The sequence below is a fragment of the Etheostoma cragini genome, chromosome 16 (genome assembly GCF_013103735.1).
Source record: "Etheostoma cragini isolate CJK2018 chromosome 16, CSU_Ecrag_1.0, whole genome shotgun sequence".
NCBI classification, from domain to species: Eukaryota; Metazoa; Chordata; class Actinopteri; order Perciformes; family Percidae; genus Etheostoma; species Etheostoma cragini.
In genome coordinates this window covers 18,255,732-18,276,371 of record NC_048422.1, presented here as the reverse complement: position 1 = coordinate 18,276,371, position 20,640 = coordinate 18,255,732, and the positions used below count along the sequence as shown (strand labels likewise).

General features: G+C 40.6%; 3 protein-coding genes across 8 annotated transcripts in view; 1 reads left to right on the top strand and 2 right to left on the bottom strand.

The window, feature by feature from the left end:
* Positions 1-9,266, top strand: part of loxhd1a (lipoxygenase homology domains 1a) — a 33,213-nt gene extending 23,947 nt beyond the window's left edge. Inside the window, exons 36-41 of one of the 2 annotated variants that reach the window (XM_034896506.1) lie at positions 2,482-2,659; positions 6,084-6,269; positions 6,758-6,928; positions 7,778-7,907; positions 8,181-8,336; positions 8,448-9,266. In XM_034896506.1, the coding sequence (XP_034752397.1) occupies positions 2,482-2,659; positions 6,084-6,269; positions 6,758-6,928; positions 7,778-7,907; positions 8,181-8,336; positions 8,448-8,928 (1,302 nt within the window). In that variant the 3' untranslated portion in view covers positions 8,929-9,266. Of the gene's footprint in view, positions 1-2,481; positions 2,660-6,083; positions 6,270-6,757; positions 6,929-7,777; positions 7,908-8,180; positions 8,337-8,447 lie in introns of those variants that run through there. The other variant, XR_004659929.1, reaches the window with a different exon arrangement.
* A 4,126-nt stretch (positions 9,267-13,392) lies between these two features.
* Positions 13,393-20,640, bottom strand: part of rnf165a (ring finger protein 165a) — a 10,646-nt gene continuing 3,398 nt past the window's right edge. For 3 of the 5 annotated variants that reach the window (XM_034896524.1, XM_034896525.1, XM_034896523.1), the window contains 7 exons: positions 17,193-17,493; positions 16,970-17,101; positions 16,707-16,836; positions 16,320-16,424; positions 15,886-15,981; positions 14,367-14,467; positions 13,393-13,587 (listed from right to left, as the gene is read on the bottom strand). In XM_034896524.1, the coding sequence (XP_034752415.1) occupies positions 13,470-13,587; positions 14,367-14,467; positions 15,886-15,981; positions 16,320-16,424; positions 16,707-16,836; positions 16,970-17,101; positions 17,193-17,493 (983 nt within the window). In that variant the 3' untranslated portion in view covers positions 13,393-13,469. Of the gene's footprint in view, positions 13,588-14,366; positions 14,468-15,885; positions 15,982-16,319; positions 16,425-16,706; positions 16,837-16,969; positions 17,102-17,192; positions 18,270-20,640 lie in introns of those variants that run through there. The other 2 variants (XM_034896520.1, XM_034896521.1) reach the window with 2 other exon arrangements.
* c16h18orf25 (chromosome 16 C18orf25 homolog) overlaps positions 16,113-20,640 on the bottom strand; it is a 23,417-nt gene continuing 18,889 nt past the window's right edge. The window contains exon 7 of the transcript XR_004659930.1: positions 16,113-16,123. The gene's annotated coding sequence lies outside the window, so the exon portion shown is untranslated. The remainder of the gene's footprint in view (positions 16,124-20,640) is intronic.

Here is a 20,640-nt window from a genome sequence, read left to right as displayed (position 1 = left end):
TGTATTATGGCATCCAAACAGTTACATTTTCTATCATCTGAAAACACTACATTCTCCCAGTGTTTCACTGGCTTTTCCAAATTTTGCGCTGCAAACTTTAAACAAGCTTCAACATGCTTTTTTAAGCAATGGAGTCTTGCGTGGTGAGCGTGCTTACAGGCCATGGCGGTGGAGTGCATTACTTACTGTTATCTTTGAGACAACAGTACCTGCTGATTGCAGGTCTTTTTGAAGCTCTCCACAAGTGGTCCTTGGCTCTCGGACAACTCTTCTGATTATTCTTTGCAAATAAGCAAAAATATATATATGTATTAGTGCTGTCAGTTAAACCCATTATTTTATTGCGAGATTAACATTCTTTTGGGCCTAGTAAACTTAGTTTTTTTTTCAACACCACACGTGATCTAGCTAGACCAAACACACACTTGTTTGGGTTCACTTTAACATTAATGCGATTAATTGCGAGTAAATATTGTGTGTGGTTGTGTTTGTGTGTGTGTGTGTGTGTATATATATATATATATATATATATATATATATATATATACATGTATATAAGACAGATAGACAGGAGTGTTGGAGGATTACATGCAGCAAGAAATTTGTCAGAGATTACAGCAAAAGGAAAGCGCTACGCAGGTTTAATCTTCAGAGTAAGATGACCATGCACATGTTTTCTTAAATTCTTGTCAAGGGCTAATTGGTTATGATAAGAAACTGCAGATCTCATCCATAAAACATAAACCAGGAGCATAAAAAGCAGATGAGTAAAAGCTTCTTCAAAAATCAATAGTACAAAGCAGTCACAGGTTTGTGTTTTTACGCTGGCACTGAATGCTGTAGGTCACAGGATCATTCAATCCTGTTATATCACACAGCACAGAGATAAATACACACCCACACACATCTATCCCTGCCTGCAGGAGAATGGTCAATGATTCACATACACACACACACACACACACACACACGCACACACACACAGTAGGGCCCAGAGTTCCTGGAGTGAGATATTGACCCATTTTATTTATCATGCTGTTGTTTCTGGTATCTCACACACACACACACACACACACACACACACACGCACACGCAGTAAGGAGCAATGTGTGTTGTTTCTGTATTCAGTAAAGAGAGAAAACATTTCACTTTAAATTTCCTTTAGTGTGACTTTTAGTATGTGTTAGTGTAACAAATCTCCAATTTGTAATGCTTAGTCCAGCAATATAATAGACTGCATTAATATACACAGTTTCCCAAAATGGTTCAGTAGTTTTTCTCTTTGGCTGACCCTGTGAGGACAACATCAACGCACACCTACAAATTCAGTCTGATGTCTTCGGCCAAAAGCATTGATGAAACAGAACACATTTCCTATGCAAATGTCTTCTCTGGTAAAGGCACCATGCCTGCAGAGCAGCAGAGCAGTCAGGAACAATACCAAGCCCTGTCTGTCAGTGCCTGGGACATAGCGACAAACATCTCCTTGACTTGACCCTGCACCGAGCCTTGTGTGTTCAGCATCACAAGCGGAAATGCTGCCTTTATGAATTGTTAGGTCTATGTATTAAAAAGGACACAACAGTGCACCGGGCGGACTGTCAGCATGGTAATTTGCTCAAATAAATATGCAGAGTGGAGAGTTATGAGTGTGGCTGCCTGAGCTGAGTCTTTGTCTAGTAATGAAATGTTCCCCAGGACTAGTGATCAGTCATCCTGGTAGAGGCAGGGTTTGTGTTCACACTGTTAACACATGAATGTCCATAATATAAATATGTATGACACAACACTTATTCACATAATCATGTTTTTCTCCAGCTAGTGGCATGGCTCTAAGGATGTCGGTCCACAGACTGAAATACCTCACTATTTAATGAATATACATGACATTTTGTACATTCATGGTGCCCAGAGAATAATCCGACTGGCTTTTTGGTGATCCTCATGAGGTTCACAATGAATGGATTTCCATTAAAGCAGACATATGGTTGATCTCTTATTGTTTCTTCTAGCGCCATCATCAGGTCAAAATTAAATTTTGTCTAATACTTTGGCCCATGACAAATGACATTGTGAGCATTCAAGCATTTAGCTCAAGGCTCCATTTTGCTTGAGTACATCCTCACAGAGCCATTTGTGTGGCTATAAACTCTTGCACATATTAATGGTTAAAGGTGTCTTTCTGGTACTGATTAAATATTCTGATTCTGATTAATATGTTGGGAATGGATGCATATTTATTCCACAAATGCTGACATGGCTTAATCTTTGCAACACCTAATAAAAATACCTATAATTGTTAAATCTATGTTAGAAAAAGTGTGCATTCATACACTTTTGGTATAATACTTTTTATTTCACTTTAATTCTCCAGTGGTTTATGTTGCTTTGACTGGGACAATGGATTATGACATTTTTTTTTTTTATTATGTCAGGATTCTGAATGACATTACATTTAAAGCGCTAACTCTGTGCATCCAGGTGATCATGCGTAACCTGACCACAGAGGAGGTGTCTTCGTTCACCTATGAGGAGTGGCTTTCAAGGACCCGTGGACCCAAGAGAACCATGATATGTGAGATGGCTGCTGTAGTGAACGAGGAGATGATGGTGGAGCCCACCACCTATATAGTCCAGGTCAAGACCAGTGATAATGCAGGTAAGTCCTAACACATGCTGGCTGCTGTCAGCTTGGTCATAAAAACTCAAGTTTGTCAGGTAGTCATATCGAAAATCATTAATGTGATCTGTCCTGTTGCAGTTGGAGAATGAGCTTTTTCTTTCACTTTCTTTTCACTGAGAAAATGAGTACATGGGTGTGAAACTTGGGATATTTTTTATGTTCTTCTTCATACTGTAAAGCATTGGTTCCAACCTTTTTAGCTTAAAACAAAGCTAATCTACTTGTGACTCATCATCACAGGTCGCCTATGTCTTGTTGTTTAGTTTAATTTAAAGAGTTTTTAACAGTTTGAAGATGAGTTCATTCATAAGCAAAAATCTAAGTTTAGAAAGGAAGTTTGTGCAGGAAACATTTTCTGCTTAACTATAGTACTGTTCAACATCTAGCGGACCCCTTGGAGGGTCCTGACCCCCAGGTTGGAAACCACTTCCCTAAAGGGTCTCAGTAATACCAGATTAAATACATTTTAACATTTACACCAAAAAAAGAAGAGGGCCGAGGATTGATCTCTTGGAAACACCTTTTAACGTTATCATTTGTATCAGACCTGTGAGACAGTGGGCACGTATTAGGCATACTGGCCCTCAATCATCAAACTAACGTAGAAACCAGCGTAGATATGAGTGCTGAAATCATTTAACAACAGGCTTCACGTGTGATTCATGAAACGTTCGTATCACACCAATCAGTGCGTATGGATGATCGTACATTGATACATGCAATGGCTGGAAACAATTGTAATTTAAATAACACACCCCAATACATTCTCGGTTTTGAGGCCTCACCCCTACAATTTACAACATGGCGAGACGTAATCCGGCTAAGAAGCGGAACTTTTCGGAGGTGGAGATTGAAACGTTGTCATCTCAGGATCATTTGGAGTAATGTGTGTACTATTTTTGGCGGCCTAAAAACTGGAATTGAAGGCTGTATAAAGAATGCAGAATGGATCACTGATGTGGTAAACATTGTACCGTAGTAAATTGGACTCCTGCTGAAGTTTATTTAATTTACACATCTTTGACATATATGCTATAGTCCTAATAGTAATAAACAGGCTTATATTGCAATCTCTTAGGCCTACATGTAGGTGTACCAATTTAAATAAACACACAGTAGCAAAGTTTATGAAGCGTTTATTTATTTTACACGTGTTTTTTTGTGAGTCAGAGTCGGCAGCCGTAAGCTGTGACGGTGAGCGCATGTCCCCTGCCGCCCATATTGGACCACCACCCCGACTCTACTCCTGACAATAAAGTGGCTGGAAAAACAAGCTGAAATATGTCGGTCAATGGCTGAGAGAAATCGTTTACTTGACGACATTTTAAAAGACAAAGGAAAACCTGAAGAACAAATAAAAATTGTTGTGCATCGTCATGTTTCCTGTATTGAATATCATTGCCAAACATAACATCTTTAATAAATAATACCTTTTAAAAAGCAAGGAATAATATCCTTTCTCTGGGGGCAATACGATGGAGACATGTTCTCTGGGCTTTGGGTCTTCTGGCGCCATTACTACATTTATGGCATCCTGTTTTCCTGCTCAATGTTGTGCAGAACCCCACAGGATAAAACACTGTTGCAGACTTTTTCTGGCATATATAGTAGGGCCCCCCCCCGTTGATGTAAGACAGAGCCATCTGCCCTTAATCAATCCGGAGCGTTTCACCATGGCCGTGCACATAGAGGTCTTCTAAAAGAGCCAGATCTGACATTGCCGATATGCGATCAACAAAGGACTTCTCCTTCTCCTGTTACATGCTGCACTGCAAGTCCACACTGACTCAAAAACTTGCGTACACAAGTTCAGACCAGACGTGAGATTTTATCGCAGCCTACGCTCACATTCTAATTGATAAATGCCTTGCTTTGTGTAGGAATACGCGTCTGCCCGTCCTATACCTGTTTTAGGTTGTACGCACGTTTCATAAATGTGGGCCATTGACTCCGTCCATCCATCCATCCACCCATCCATTTATTCATCCATCCATCCTTAAATCTCTGGGTCAGCGTCAGGTCAGATCCAGGGATGCTCAGAGTGATCAGAGCAGCTCAGACATCCTCTTTCACCAGAAACATCATCCAGCTCTTTATGGGGGATATGGAAGGACTCAAATGTCGGATTTTCATCTGTCAAGTCATGTCTTGGGTCCACCTTGCCATCACCTCTCGTGATTGTTTTCTTTCTAAGGCATTAGAGGATAACCTACAGGTACGGCCAAATGGCTAAGTTTAAAGTGGATGGTGGCTTGATATTTCTCAGATGAGTGAACTCCTCACCCTGTAATGCCAAATTAACGCTACAGCCTTGGAAAAGATATTTATGTCTGTAATCTAATTTTTTCAATCACTATCCAAAGCTCAAGGCCGAGTTCATGGACATGTAACAAAGCTCCCCTAATTGATGTTTGACTCCAACATGGTAATGAAAGATTACTCTTCAGAAACCCCCCACAAGGCTTTGCTCCCACTTTTCTTCATGCAGTACTTTTCTATAGCCCAGTAGTGCTGCTGATCAATACGATAGTGTAGCGAGAAGTCTGAGCCGACTTCAAAGGACTGATCTCTGCCCTTGGCTGTTACTGGAAGCTAAGATGTAGCCCTGCACCACCACTAAGGCTCTGGGAGGCATAATGAGCCAGGCTGATAGACAGACACACACACACACACACACACACACACACAAACACACAAACATTACATAGACAATTCTCTGCATAAGATAATGGTCTCCCCATCTATAGTGAAAAGAGGCATATTTTCATATACCTTGTATGGAAATAATAATCATTTAAATGAAACAGAAACATAAAATGCAATTCTTAGAATCAAAATTTATTTCAAATTTCTATTGTGGCTCATTGAAACTACAGGGCTGTTAAAAAATATCAGATTTCTAATTCAGTGTACGGACAGGTGAAGAATTAGAAAAAGGGCTGCAGACTGCCCAAGGTTGGGCTCTCCATCGTCTAATACACATTCACTTAGTGTCTAACCCCCTGTAATGAAATAATAAAGCACAGAAGAATTATAGATGTGCTGTCTGAGTCACGCAGCTTTCTCTGCTGCTACTTTTTGCATAGTTTGGCTGGTTGTTAGCAGATCAGTTTTGTCAGTGCTTTGCAATCTCAGTTTTTATTGGCAATTCAAGAAATCCCTACCTTTAGTTTTGCAGTTTAAAGGATCTACAACAATTTGCAAGCCCTTTTAAATGTATAATATCTAGTGAGTTAACATTACATTTGTTATTTTAATCATATAAAATAATATATTTCAGATGCTAATACAGTTTGCCAAGCTCCCATTTTGTCACTTTGTTCTTCAACATATTTTGTTCTTGGGAAGCAGAAATTCTGATTCATTTTTCTAAATGGATGAATCCCTCTTGTCTTTTCAGGGGCAGGCACTGATGCCAACGTGTGGATCATCATTTTCGGAGAGAATGGAGACACAGGGACGCTGGCATTAAAAGAGTGCAACAAGTCCAACAAGTTTGAGCGCAAGCAGGTGGACACATTTCGCTTCTCGGATATCCTCAGCATGGGAGAGCTCTCCAAAGTGCGAGTCTGGCACGACAATTCAGGTCAGCCCTGAGATAATCAGTCACTCTGAGTCGCCAATTAAATCTGCACTTTATCACTGGCATTGTAAAAAGTGCTGTATAAATGAAGTTTGCTTTAAGGTCCCATGGCATGAAAATTTCACTTAATGAGGTTTTTCAACACTAATATGAGTTCCCCCGGCCTGCCTATGGTCCCCCAGCAGCTAGAAATGGTGATAGGTGTAAACCGAGCCCTGGGTATCCTGCTCTGCCTTTGAGAAAATGAAAGCTCAGATGGGCCAATCAGGAATCTTGCCCCTTATGACCTCATAAAGGACAAGGTTATTTGCCCTTTCTCTGCTTTGCCCGCCCAGAGAATTTGTCCCACCCATGAGCGACATCATGGCTTTCAAACGAGCAAAGTGGCAGTTGGTCAAGGCCACACCCCCACCCTCCACCTTACTGTTTCATCATCCTTGACACGTTTTTACTTGGTGTTTTTTTGGTTTCCTGATCCACATCCCTCCTAGGTCCTGCTCCAGGATGGCACTTGGATTATATCGATGTGAAGGATGAGATTATGGATAAAACATTTCGTTTCTCCTGTGACCGCTGGCTTGCCAAGAATGACGATGACGGACAGATCATGAGAGAACTGGCATGCGCAAACAACGACTACTTGGACCTTAACGAAAAGACGAGTAAGGCCAGCACATACGACACATTTTAAAGTTATAACCTTTAAGATTGTAGTCCTGGTGGATTTGGCAACACATGTGGTTACCTTGGCACCAGCAAGTGTGGATGATTACTACAGGTTGCAGAATTCAAGAGAAATACAGTACATTGTATGTTTGTTTACAGTGCAGCAAGACAAATTGTTTTAATAAATAAGTAATTAATATGCCTTATCCCATCATGCCATAATCAACCACAATCTGGTTTCATGCTGCACATGTAGTCTTCCACCCGACAGCAGGGCATAGTAACATTGATTACCTTTCTAAGGAGCTCACTGTGGTTGCTCCTTCTTGTTCCATCACTCCCTGCAATATTTTAAAGCATAAAATGCACAAAGACCGCTCTCTTGTTTAGTAGATAGGTGGATTGGTGACAAATCCATTGTGTTTCCTCTGTCTTCTTCACGGTAAGAGTCACTTTGTGTTTTTCAGCACTTTTAATGTGAATCAGCAACAGTAGGATGGTCTGTTTGCATTAGCCGTTACAAAGGGGTTGGTATTAATGAGACAAAATTGGATAACATGCTGCATAGTTTCTACTGAGGAAAAGGCTGACTCTGTCAATAACAATGAGAACTACTATAAAGAGGGAGGAAAAAAACTCATTGTAAATACATTAAATGGCTGTTGGAGAACAAATGCAGACCATAAATAGAATACAAAATGGGGTTTAAATTCATGAAAAATGATTACGACTTTAATATATCCCATATATTTCTCTGCAATGCATCTGTGTGGACATGATGTGGTGCAGGACATCTCTGTGTGTGGACAACCGACACCATTTACTTTATGTTTTCTCTCTAAAAGAGTACGAAATCTGCATCACAACTGGATACCCTGAAACCAAAGAAAATGCCTGGATTGTACTTGAGGGGAGGAAGGGCCGATCCAAAGAATTTTTAATGGAGAACTCCTCAAAGAAGAAGAGGTTCTTGCGGTAGGTACTTTGTGTAAGATTAATTAAATGAGCTGCAACTTGTTTACTTGAAAAAGCTTCAAGAAATGTGCTTTTTCTCCCTGTAATTCGGCCTTTCCACTTATTATGTTAATCCTACCAGCAGCAAGCACTCACGCTCAGACTAACGCTGCAATCCAAGATGATGACATTACACCATCCAGAACACATTGGCATTGACATGAATTTAAAGTATGTTGGCTAAATAGGCGAACAGCTCCTTTATCTAGCATTCTTATTTCTCTCTCTTCTTAGGGGCAATGTTGACAAGTTTGAGTTTTCGTCCAAGAACCTGGGGGACATTGCTGGTATCTGCCTGGGCCACACACCCAAGGATGGAAAGAAAGTAAAGGGGGATGTTAACTGGCATGTGGAGGAAGTCGTCGTCACCGAAAGGGAACTGGGAAACAAGTAAGTTACTGCTCAGACATCTACATCCATGCGGAGGTCATTCATTCTACCATTCATCATACCATTTGCTGGTAACAAAGCATTGGTCCTTCTCTGTGTTATCACCTCCAGGTACATCTTCAGTTGCAATGCTCTCCTCCCTCTCTCTCCAAAGAGGGATGAGTTCTTGACCTTTGAGTGCACAAAGGCCGTCGAGAGCTTTGCCAGTAAGGCTCGAAGCCTGGTGCCCGTCAAGTATGAGATTATCATCATCACGGGTGATGAGAAGGGAGCCGGTACAGATGCCAATGTTTTTATTACTATCTACGGTTCCAATGGAGATTCGGGCAGCCGGCAACTGCGGCAGAAGTTTCGTAACCTTTTTGAGCGCCAGAGGACAGACCGTTTCCTGCTGGAAATGCTAGACATGGGGGAACTGCTGAAAGTTCGGGTGGAGCACGACAATTCTGGTCTGAACCCCGGCTGGCTGCTGGACCGCGTGGAAGTCACTAACACAGCCAATGGTGTCACCACTATCTTCCTCTGTGGGAAGTGGCTAGATACCAAGAGGGCTGACGGGCAGATCGCCAGGGTCCTCTACCCAAAATACTAGAAATACTATTTATTTATTTATACATACAAAGTTCCATTGCAGAGAGATCTCCTCTCATGTTTAAAATAATGACCAAAGATATTCTGCTCTGGCAAGTTTTATATCTCAGGAACTGAGGCAGATTTTTTCTCATTTTTTTAAATTATATTTATTATTATATTATAGTTAGATATTTAATACCACTTGGGAATATAGCCTGCAATGAAATACTGTGACAATACCCTGTTAGGGTAGGAAACGGAATGTGCCATTCTTTTTAGGTTTCATATGTCAGGGAGGGTTTGTTTAGTTGTTTTGTTGTAATTTAGGTTTTATAAAATATTAAACTCTTTTGCAATACTAAATACAGTTTTTAACCTGTTTGACTCATCTGGTCCTTTGGAGCGTTTTAGCCTCTTTTAACTAAATGTTTTGTTTTTTCATGGCCCTTATCTTACCTGTTTTGGTAACTTCCACCACTCTTTTCAAGCCATATCCAGCAGCAGATAGCTGCTTTCTGAAAACTGTACTGTAACTGTACAGCTGACAGATAAAGTTACTAACTGGTGAAGAAAGTGGAGCATTCAGCAGCCGGAGAGCCAGATATTTGACGTAAAACAGACCAAAACAGAACTAAATGGAATTGATGTTCAACTCCAAATGAATGCCAGTGGTTCTCTTGTATCTGTTGGGTGTGTAAAAAGGAACTATTTGCTAATGCAGATTTATTTAAAGTGGATTTAAAGGAGAAACTATATTATTATTTTTTGGTTTACAGCTTCTTCTGCCGCTCCCAAGGGACGTGTATAAATTGAAGCTCAATACAATTCAATATTTCCACTTGATGTAAAAGTAAAGTAAAAGGATGGCAGTATATTTTTAAATTTTTTTTTTTACCATTTTCCATTTTTTTACCTAATAACTTCTCAAATGTTTTATCATCGGGGGGTGGGGGGGCATAAGACATAAAAACAAGTGCCTGTCCATTTTATCCAATTTATTACAAAAAGAGCACATACAAAAGGATAATATACAAGCCATGAAATAAAATTAAAAAACAGAACAGTTTGGGTTTAGCAATGCAACTTTTGAAATCATTATCATTATTTTTAGTAGTAATAATAAATAAAGTACAAAATTCCACCACATGTGAATCTAACATTTACCCATAATATGCTCATCCATTTCTTCATCAACACACTCATCACCATTAATGCGCTATTGCTTTAATATTAATGATAAATAGTTCTATTTTCAGATAAAATATCCTATATTGAAAAACATTGCGCAGTCACAGCTAAACAGCAAAGTTTCATACAAGGATGGCGGCAGCCCTTTCACTGGCACTGTTTGGGTTATTTTCTCTTCAGTTTTGTTTTTCAGTTTCAAACAGCAACAAAAATTATATTTTTTTTCTGTTATATTCTTTGTATATATTTTCATCATATACTATTAAACCATTGAGACTATATTGAAACCTGAGAAAACATGCATTTTTAGAAAAGGTTGTGCTTTTAAATCCTTGACTTCCTTTTAGACTGAAAGGAAACAGGATAGATTCTGAGAGTAGAGATGGACGGTAAAATAAAAATAAAAAAAACAAGCGAAGAGTCAAAAATTAAAGAAACAAAATTAAAGAAGGATTACTGAAGTACTTGTAAAGCCCACAGTGAAACATGCCTTATTCATAGTCAGAACTATTTCTACAATAATAACACTCCAGTTCTACCAACCAACAGCTAGTTTGGACAGTTTGACTTCAATTTTTTGAGGATAATGGCTTTAGTTGACACCTGTCAAATGTTGTCTTTGCTCCTTCACAACTTTCTCTTTTAGTTAATTATGCAACCAATAAGGCATGGTGGCTTTGTGGATTGATTGTTATTAATGGTATCAGTAATATGGAAATATCTCCTAATACATAAAGCGAGGCACTTGTTATGCTTAAGTCTACAAACTGAAGAGAAACACCAGAGAGATGAAAATTCAAAGATAGATACAAAGAGTTAAAGCGAAGTAACATGCTTCACAGATGATCGTTATTAAGACCCATAGTGCATTGTGAGAAGCAGAGCATAAAAAATAAAAGCTAGAGTTCTTAGTGATAATATTAAATTATCTAAACTAACTTTTTTTTTTTGCCAGTGAGAGGGTTCCCATATTTAAACGAGTGCAAAACAAAAAAGAAAATCACTTGATTGCAGTTTGTCCACTACATCACAGCATGGGGGATCAGAGAAATTGCATTGAATGGAATGTAACCGAGATCCACAGCACCGAGAGAGAGAGAGAGTGAGAAAGAGAGAGAGAGAGAAAGAGAGACTCAGTAGCTCAGCCTTTGACAGTAAACATCGCACAGCCAGCTTGTAGAAATCAGAACAGCAGGGATCTTTTTTTTTTTTTCTTTAGTGTTCCAAAAAGTACAACTGCATGCAAAGCATTCCCAAAACAATGCAAAAATGAGGTAATAGTTTTTTTTCATAGCATTTTGTGTTATTTCTAAATAAATAAATTATGATTCAGCCCCGCCCCCCCAAAAACTATATAAAATTAAATACCCACAATATCTACAGTTAGTAATAAATTATGATTGTTAAATACTTAAGGCATCTCAACTGACAACACCCTGTGTAAACTATGAAAACTTCGTCACAGATGACTCCACTACAGGAGGAGGCAGTGTCGACACTGGCAGTGCACAAGACGGGGAGTAATCTGAGTTACGGTAATTGATCCTTAACCGATGAGGCTAAAAGAGTCTCTGAGTTTAACCTTTACTATCAGTGCATAGGACAGGGAGGGTCCTAAAGGCATCCTGTAGAACTGAAACAGCAGACTGACACAAAGGGTAAAAAATAGAAGAAGTGAAAACTGGTCAGACCAAGTATGAACAGCCTGAGTGTTTTCCTGCTGTTGTGTAGTCTGGTGTCTGTGTGCACTGATAGAGGGAGACTGCCTCCCTCGCACCACGTTCTACATGTTCTAGCAATACAGCATAGCAACCAGCATAGCAACCACGAGGGGAGGTCTGTCACACAAATACACAAGATCAATACGCAAGCTCCTCTCTCCGCTGAAACACTGCATGAATCTATATCTAAATATAAACCAACGCAAATGCAATACCAAGAAGAAAACGTTTGTTGCTATAACTATCGTCACATGTGCTTGTTCTTTAGGCAATAAGGTAAACATCAATAAGAGGATCCCATCGTTGCCACCAAAGGGGACAGGATGAACACACGCTACGAGTCAGGGGAGCAGCCACTGACACTGTTTTGTTTGTTAGTGTTGAGAAGATAGTCACAGCTCAGATTAACTAAGTCATGCAAAGCCATCTCTGTACCTTTTTAAATTGAAGAAACGCTACCAAAGCTAACAGCCCAAGTCAAAGATGAAACATGCATTTTAGTACATACTGTTCTGCCACTGGTACAAGGGCAGCTAAGTCTTCCCACCTTGCTTTGCAGTGCCTAATATTTTCCTTTTTCCTTCCCTTTTTTTTGGCTTTGTGTTGTATAAGCACACCAGTGGCCATGCTATTAACCTACAGCGAGTTAATGTCTAGGTGTTGCTTCAAACCCTTAAAACACACTCACATTCACACTCTTTGAACATCCACACATTTTTAGACATATTCTTGAAATCACACAGAGCAGATCACACACACCTGCGCGTCAGGTTCAAGCTATACCGTGACAAAATGCATTTTGGTAAAAACACTTTCTACCTATTATTTAAATTTTCAAAACACTTAACGACTCGATCACTGGGCTCGGTTTTCCACAGCAGTAAAAGAGACCTACTCACACAACACCAACCCAAGGTAAATGTACAACTGTATTGCAAAATGTCAAAGCTGCATGATAGAATTAAAACACTCAGCTAGCTGGTGTGTGTCCCCCAAAAAGGCGACAGCCAGATATCACTTGTTGGTTACTGCTACTCTACTACGACCACAAATGATCTTTAGGTAAACATGGCATCAGAGCATTTGTTAAGCTTTCTTGTGTGGCAGAATATTCATTTTGATTGAAATGTGTTTGAAAAGAGAGAAATATATATTTACTGTATATATATATATAGTTATGTAGAAAGAGAGAGAGAGAGAAAAGAGAGAAAGTAGCCAGCTCAGTGTGGGGTTATGTGTTTTCCACTCTCAGGACTTTAGGTCATGGCTTTGAGAACATGCTACACAGCCCGGGGCTACTTACAGTACAACACCACAACAGCAACAACACCCCACTTACGACCAGCAAGCTACAAGTAAACCCTGTGTACATGAGTATGTGTGTGTGTCTGTGTGTGTCTGTGTGTCTCCAAAGGGATGTGCTTCTAAATAAAGAGAGTCCTTTGCGGCCTCTCGTGCAGTTAGTTATCCTGGCTTGGCTCAGTAAAGCGTGAGTCAGAAGGGTGGTGATGTCACATGAAGTCTGGAGACATTTGGCAAAGCACCCAACAGGGGGAAGGGGAGGTGGGGGGGAGCCGGCAAGCCGGGGTTGAAGAAAGCAGAAACCACATCAGACGAGGGTGACTGACAAGGAAGGGGGGTTTAAATCTCATCAGCTGTCAGGGTTCAGCTGTGTTTCGATGTCAACTCGACAGATCGGACACTTCCTGCTGGTGGCCAGCCATTGGTCTACACAGCCCTGGTGGAAGAGGTGCATGCAGGGCAATCTCCTGGAGGACAGAGAGACACGGGATCAATGTTAATTCATATTGGCTCTGCCAGTGCAATACAGTCATGTGCTTGCAAATAACTTCCGAAACTAGCGGGGAGTTAATTTTGTTCATTCAGGCATGTAGAGACGACTTCTGTTGAATCATCAATCCTCTCAGACTCTCAGACATGCTGTGAACTAACGCTCTTTCCTCATCACAGGACACACTTCCTATCCCCTGAACTTTACACCCCAACTTGTATGTGTGGGTGCACATGCTCATGTCACTACTCAAAGAAATTGTTTCAACTATTCAGAAATATTTGCTTTCTGGCAGAGTTAAATGAGAAATTCAGTACCACTCTAATATATGTCCATTAAATATGAAAATGTAAAATGAATGTTAGCTTAGCTTAGCACAAAGACTGAAAACAGCTAGCCCCGCTCTGTCAGACAACAGCAAAATCTACCTAATTGTCTTATCTATTGTTGTAACAACTGAGCCTGGCAGATTAAGGCCGGACCTGTTATCATATTGAGTGACCATGTTGTAATTGTGGGATACTGGAAATCCCACAATATCCCTCAAATACATGTGCATCTATAAATTATGTTAATTTATTTAAAGGAATAGTTTGATTTTGGAGAACATTAGATGAGAAGATACCCCTCTGAGTGCTATCAATCTTCTCATCTAACTCGCTAGCGATGCATATAAGTGTATTTCCCAAAATCTCAAACTTTTCAAAGTGATGTTTTAATGGAAACAAACGTCTGGGGCTGTGAAGCATTTCTGACCTGACGTCCTCTCCGTCCTCAAGCATGGACAAACAGATGGTACACTTTTCATCCACATCTGTTTCCTCCTCCTCCCCAATCTTCAGCTGCAGGGGCTTTCTCTGTTAGCAGGTCAGATAACATAGAGACAAAAGGTAGGGTTGGAAAAAGGAATATAAAACTGTGAATATGTCCAATAGTGTACGTCTCTGTGTTATAAACAAAGGTTGGCTTTCAGGGCCAGCAAGGCCTTATCTGCTGGCCAAGAGATTGGCCAAAAATGATATTTTTTTTATAGTTGTTGTTAGAAAAAACTAACTACCACGTGTTCTTTGATTTGATGAGAAAAATAGGTTTAATAAAAACAGCATGATGAAGATGATAAGACAAAGACAATACGACACAAGACATAACTGTGCAGCCGACAGCGGACTATATCCTTGCACCTCCCTGATGAAGTCACATGAAATCAGTCCCGAAATCATCACCACGTCCCAATTTTATCCCAAAGAAGTTGAGGGTGGTTCCTCAAATTAAATCTTTCCCTATTGGTCATTTGTTTTTTCAAGATCAAGTCCCTCCTCTGTTGTCAGGTTTACTCCAGGTCACAGGTAAAGGTCTCTTATCATGGTAGTGCCAATTCTTTTCAATTTAACTGGGTTATGCATTTCCTTTTTTCTTAGTCAAGTTAGTGATTTTATCCATCCGCCCCCCCGTACTGTCTCTGGTTGAAACATCTGTTCTGAGGCCTTCAGAATTCTCTGAGAATTCCGAGTGAATCCCTCTACAAAGTCAAGCAAATAGGGACAAAGTCGGTGATTGTCATATTCCTTAGCCAATGAAATGTCGAGTTTGCCCTGTTGGGCGTATTCTTTGACATAGCTAGCCTTGTCGGTATTTTTCGTAGCAGCTAGCCAACTGAAGCAAAACTAGCTAGCATCACATAACCTTAACGTTAGTTGAAGTTTGTTTCGAGTTTTAGATGCAAAGTTAATAAAAGAAAGGAGGATGTACTTTTTCTTCAAATGATGGGCAGTTTTGGTAAGTTTTATGTTTTTTTTCGGCATTTTAGTCAAATGCTTTTACTAATGATGCGTTGTTGCAGGTGTGTCAGTGGCCGCTGTGCCTGTGTGCGTGGTGTCCGTTTGTTAAGGTTAGAAGCTTGGCTGGAATTTGTGGGGAATTCCTAATTGTGTTTTGTGTGTTTGTTGTCATCGTATGAGTAAATGTGACCGGTTGTTGTGGGGTTTGTTTTTGTTTCTTTTGTAATAATATTAATTTGGACTATGTGTGATGCAGCATCATGTCATTTTAAAAGTGATGGCATCAGTCACCACCGTGTTCATGTTTCTGTTATGATGTATTTAAACTCTCTAGGTGTTGAGCCTTGAGGTAAATCACTTTATTTCACACGATAATGCCCTAGTGTCATGCTGAGGATAGTCAAAGGTGTTTTAGTTGCTGCAGGATAGGACTGATGGCCCAGCTGAAAAACACAAGGACCACCACAGGTCATAAACATCCAAGTTATCTGCTTTACCTTCTTGTATTTGTGTGGAAAGGTGAATCTCTCTATGGTTGTCTGAATAGCTCCTCTGCTGACACTCCCCAGCCGGTCCTCCAACTGCAACAGCTCCTGAGCAAAAGTTGGGATCCAGTTGAAAATAGTATAAAGAATATAAAATAATAATGCTAATAATAGAACAGCTACTAAATGGACCTTGAGGTGAGATTGTTTTGTAAAACTGATGTTTTCAAGGTTAAGAATGAACTTGAAGCTCAAATTTCCTCAAAGTCCTTAAGGACTTCCAACATCTACAATTCCAGGACAACAAGCACAAACATACATTATACAAATTGAACTTGAGGTGAGATTGTAATTTTCAACTAGAGGAGAGTAGTAGAAAAGAGAGTTTTCGCTTTGATAAATGCAGGAGTGGAAAGTGCATGAAATCTGTAAGGAGATACATTTACCTCATAACTTTCTCGCACAGCGGTGGCGTGCCTCGAAGGATTCAGACTTTGCAGTGCCAACAGGTGTAGCTGGGGGTAGGGGTAGTTTCTGATTTCATGTACAACCTAACAAAAGAGAACTCTTTGTCATATAACGGCAACATAATAGAAGTCAAACACCGATTTTCCTCTACTGTTTGGGTGCATTGTTAGAAATAAATGACACATTTTTAAGAAAACCAAAGGTGACACAAACCACAAAAGTAGAACACAGTTGGCAGAAGTGCATCAAATGCATAAAGAACAACTTTAACCTATAGGTCAAGATATCTTTGGAATTCAGGACAAATAAACCTATTATTATGATAACAAAATTAACATTGAACAATAGATGGCTGACCGACATACCACTTGGGCAGAGGACGTGTTCCTGGGGAAGTGGTGCATTCGAGGGGAGGCCAGGTAATGCTGATAGTGCTGCGGAAGCTGTTGGAGCTGGTACTGGTGGTGAGGGAGGCCGGCATCAACACTGAGATCCCTGCAGACAGACAGGCGACTAAATTGACATCACCACCCATGCTAGGCAATGTGACAGACAGATGGGTTCAGGGATGATAGGTTGGGATCATTTCTCGACTCTACAGGACTCATAATCTCCGACAGCGACTCACCAGTCTGTGCCTTCGGCCAGGTACCGCTGCTGCTGCTGCTGTGTCATTGGCTGGGGAACATGGAGGGCAGGGGAGTACTCATAGCCTGATCGCAGTCGGTGAGGGTTCAGGGGGACACGCTCCTGGGTTCTTCTGCAATGAGATAGAGATAAGATCCAAATGTCTGACATAGTTTTCTGTGTGTGTGTGGGTAATTATATTTGCATGCAGGTAGTGATTCTACCTTGACTGTGGGAGAATCCTGCGGTGCTGCGCTTCAAGAAGCTGCTGCTGGATGAGGTATTGCTGGTGTAAGGCCTGAGGTAGGAATGGAGGCCCTGGCACCTCCTGGAACTGAGGGGGTGCAGGCAGGGCAGTGAGGGGTGGGTGGTGTGCTGGGGACAAGTGGGTGGCCAGGCCTGTCTGAGGTGGCTGGCTGGCGTGTCCTAGAGGGAACTCCGCTGAGATGGGCACCTGGGGAGCACCCAGGTGAAAGTGTCGGCAGGAGGTAGCATGGCTGTGTTGATGCCTGGTGAAGTGTGCTCCTATGGGAATGCAATGTAAATGCAAGTAGTCAGAACTGAGCCAGAAAGGCCTGCTGGGATCACTTTCATTCAGACAGACACCACAGAGAGACCCAGACAAACCAGTGACAAGTACATATTGACGCATGTAATTGCAAAAACAAGCCCTTCCTCTCTCACACACACACACACACACACAGCAGATGGAGGACATAAGACCCCTGTGGAGCACCATATAAACTCACACACAGATTGCACCCAATGGCCTGCCTCTCTACTTGCCATAGTTCAGCTAGCATGAAGGATGGCTCTTCACTAACAGCCTGCTTTGTTTCCAAGAAGACCGAAGACACCGAGCGTCGTCTTTGGTCCCCTGCTAGTCAGTTTAATAGATTCAGGGTCTATATTATATTTGCAGTTTAAACAAACACATATTCAACTGTGGATTTTTAATTAAACCCTCCATAGCAACTGATGCAGGCTAAAAGATTATCAGCCTCCATTTGTACCTTCCCCCCACCCTTCCTATCAGGAGGTGGAGGAGACATGAGATTGTGTGGTAGTCCCACTGAATCACCTCGGTATCAAGTTGCACAAAACAAACAATACAAATTACTCCAAGCTCAGAGAGAGGAGGGCTGAAAGGAGGTTGAGGTGTGGACAAACAGGTCTGGAGGTTGGACTGTGTACTGTGTATAATGGATTATTGTGTTTGCATGGTTGGAAGAAATAATTGTCTCATCTACTGTAGTCAGCTGTTTCAAGCAAAGTCCAGCACATTTAGGCTGGACTTGTTAAACACTTGTTAAACAATATATATATATATATATATATATATATATATATATATATATATATATATATATATATAGTACTGTATATATTTAAAGGAATACTCCACTTTATTTCACAGACTCAAGGTCCAGAAAAAAAACAAAAGTACACGTTACAATGTTTCACATTTCCCAAAATGTGAAACAATTCCTTTAATTATTACTTATGACATATTTGCATGGCTGCTTTGTTGCATGTAGCCTTGGGACACGGAAAGCCAGTGAACCTCGAGAGCCATGAGCAAACTCAAAACAACATTTGGCTGAGGAAGTAGAGCAGAAATGGCAGACTACTGGTTTGGATTGGTAAAAGGCAGTACATCACTTTTGTATACAGCCTGTGACCCGGTTAAGAATGGACTCCAAGCGAAGCTTGAAGTAAATATCAAATGATTTGTCTCTGGGCTATTTTGCAGCATGAACCACTGACATTAATATTTGACATATTGCAGTGCTGCCAGCAACAGCCCTAATGTTATTGTCTCTGCTTTGACTTGGACATAAAATGCCCGATTGGTGCAGAACAGACCCCCACCCATCAACACACACACACACACACACACACACACACATATACATACAGCACACACACTCATACACTCCCATCCACCTCTGCTCACCCCTAAGCTGCTGCACAGGCAGCCCCTCCCCCACGGTGTGGCTGCGGCAGACATGGTGTCCCTGCGTGAGTGACAGCCTGTAAGCCCTGCCCAGCCGCGACTGCAGCAATCTGACATCAAACCTGTCTCTCTCTCTTTTCCTCCCCTACCCTCCTGCTTCCATCACTGCAGCTTTACAATCGCACCTCCCCTCAAACATAATTCTGTCTTTTGCCGTGTGCGGTGGTCTTCCATCAGGTGCCTTGTGTATGCAGTTTTTCATTGAAAATCCCATCACCAGCTGAGGTCACTGGTTGGCACACTCATAATCAGAGTGGGGGACTAATGAGTGAAATCAGCTTTAAAGCTGCACAGCTGGACAGAAAATCTGCATACACATGACACATGCTTGCAAAACAACTAACTGACCTTGATGTTTAACACTGGGCAAACAAGGACAGGGTGAAAGACAAAGCATCGCATATGAATGTGGTCTGTACCAGTGCAGCTACTGTGAAATAAGCTATGCATTACAGCTGTTGGGTTATTTAAAAGTCTGTTGCTGTAGTCGGAGGAGAAAGTTGCAGAGCACACATGTCTGTGCCTCAGACACACCTTGGGTCTGCACATAAATAACTTGACTATTTCAGACGCTGTGAACTCCAAGGCTCAAGTGTCCCAGACTTTAAAACTTAAATCGGAGTTTACATTTAAAATGTGCAGCTCAATAATACTTAAGATAAATGACACCAGAGCCTGAGCTGAATGTTGTGACCAATCTAACCATTCAAACGTTATCACAGTAGCAAAAGGCTTGTTAATGCATTATTTAAAATGAGAGCAACGCTTTTTAACAAAAGCACATTGAAAAATAGTAAGTATATCATTATTCATTAACAAAAAGGCTTTCATTTAATATTGCGGACTTCCTGCAATAAATAATCAAAGCCTTGTTTTCGCCTTTGCTATTATCACAAGCTACAAAGTAGAGCTAGACAATATATTGATGTTGTATCAGTATTGCGACATGAGACTAGATATCGTCTTAGATTTCAGATATATCATAATATGGTAAGTGTTGTCTTTACCTGGTTTTACAGGGTGCATTTCAGTAAATTGATGTCATTTTCTGAACTTACCAGACTGTTGTAGCTGTTCTATTATCTAGCTTTATCCACTAAGTCATTAAATAATTTCTGGAAAATATTTATCAAACATGTCAGCGTTAATAACATTTTGTTAAAGCACCAATAGTCAACCATACAATATCAACATTGACGTATTTGGTCAAGAATATAGTAAAATTAGATTTTCTCTATATTGCCCAGCCCTACTACAAAAGGTACTGTCTGGGAACTACTGGGATTTATTTTTAAAACTGAGAAGCAAAGTGCTTCTTTCTGAGATTTTATTTGCATAACTGTGTCAAGATCTGTTCTACCACTGACAAGAAAAGGACTCGATATAAACAAGGACAATATTTAACAACATTACATAGAAAGATATAACACTTTACAGTTGAAATAGCTGCCACCTGCTGATTGCGCTAAATTGATTTCTCATTATGCTACACATTTGGAGACTCTTATTCAATTGATAGTTGGACATTCTGTTGGAGAGTTATATGAGAAGATCAATACCACTCTCATGTCTGCCAGGTTCTCTGTCCCTTGTTTAATCCATACTAAATAATGGGAGGTTATGTGCCAGACTATTTCTTGGCGACTATTTTAAAA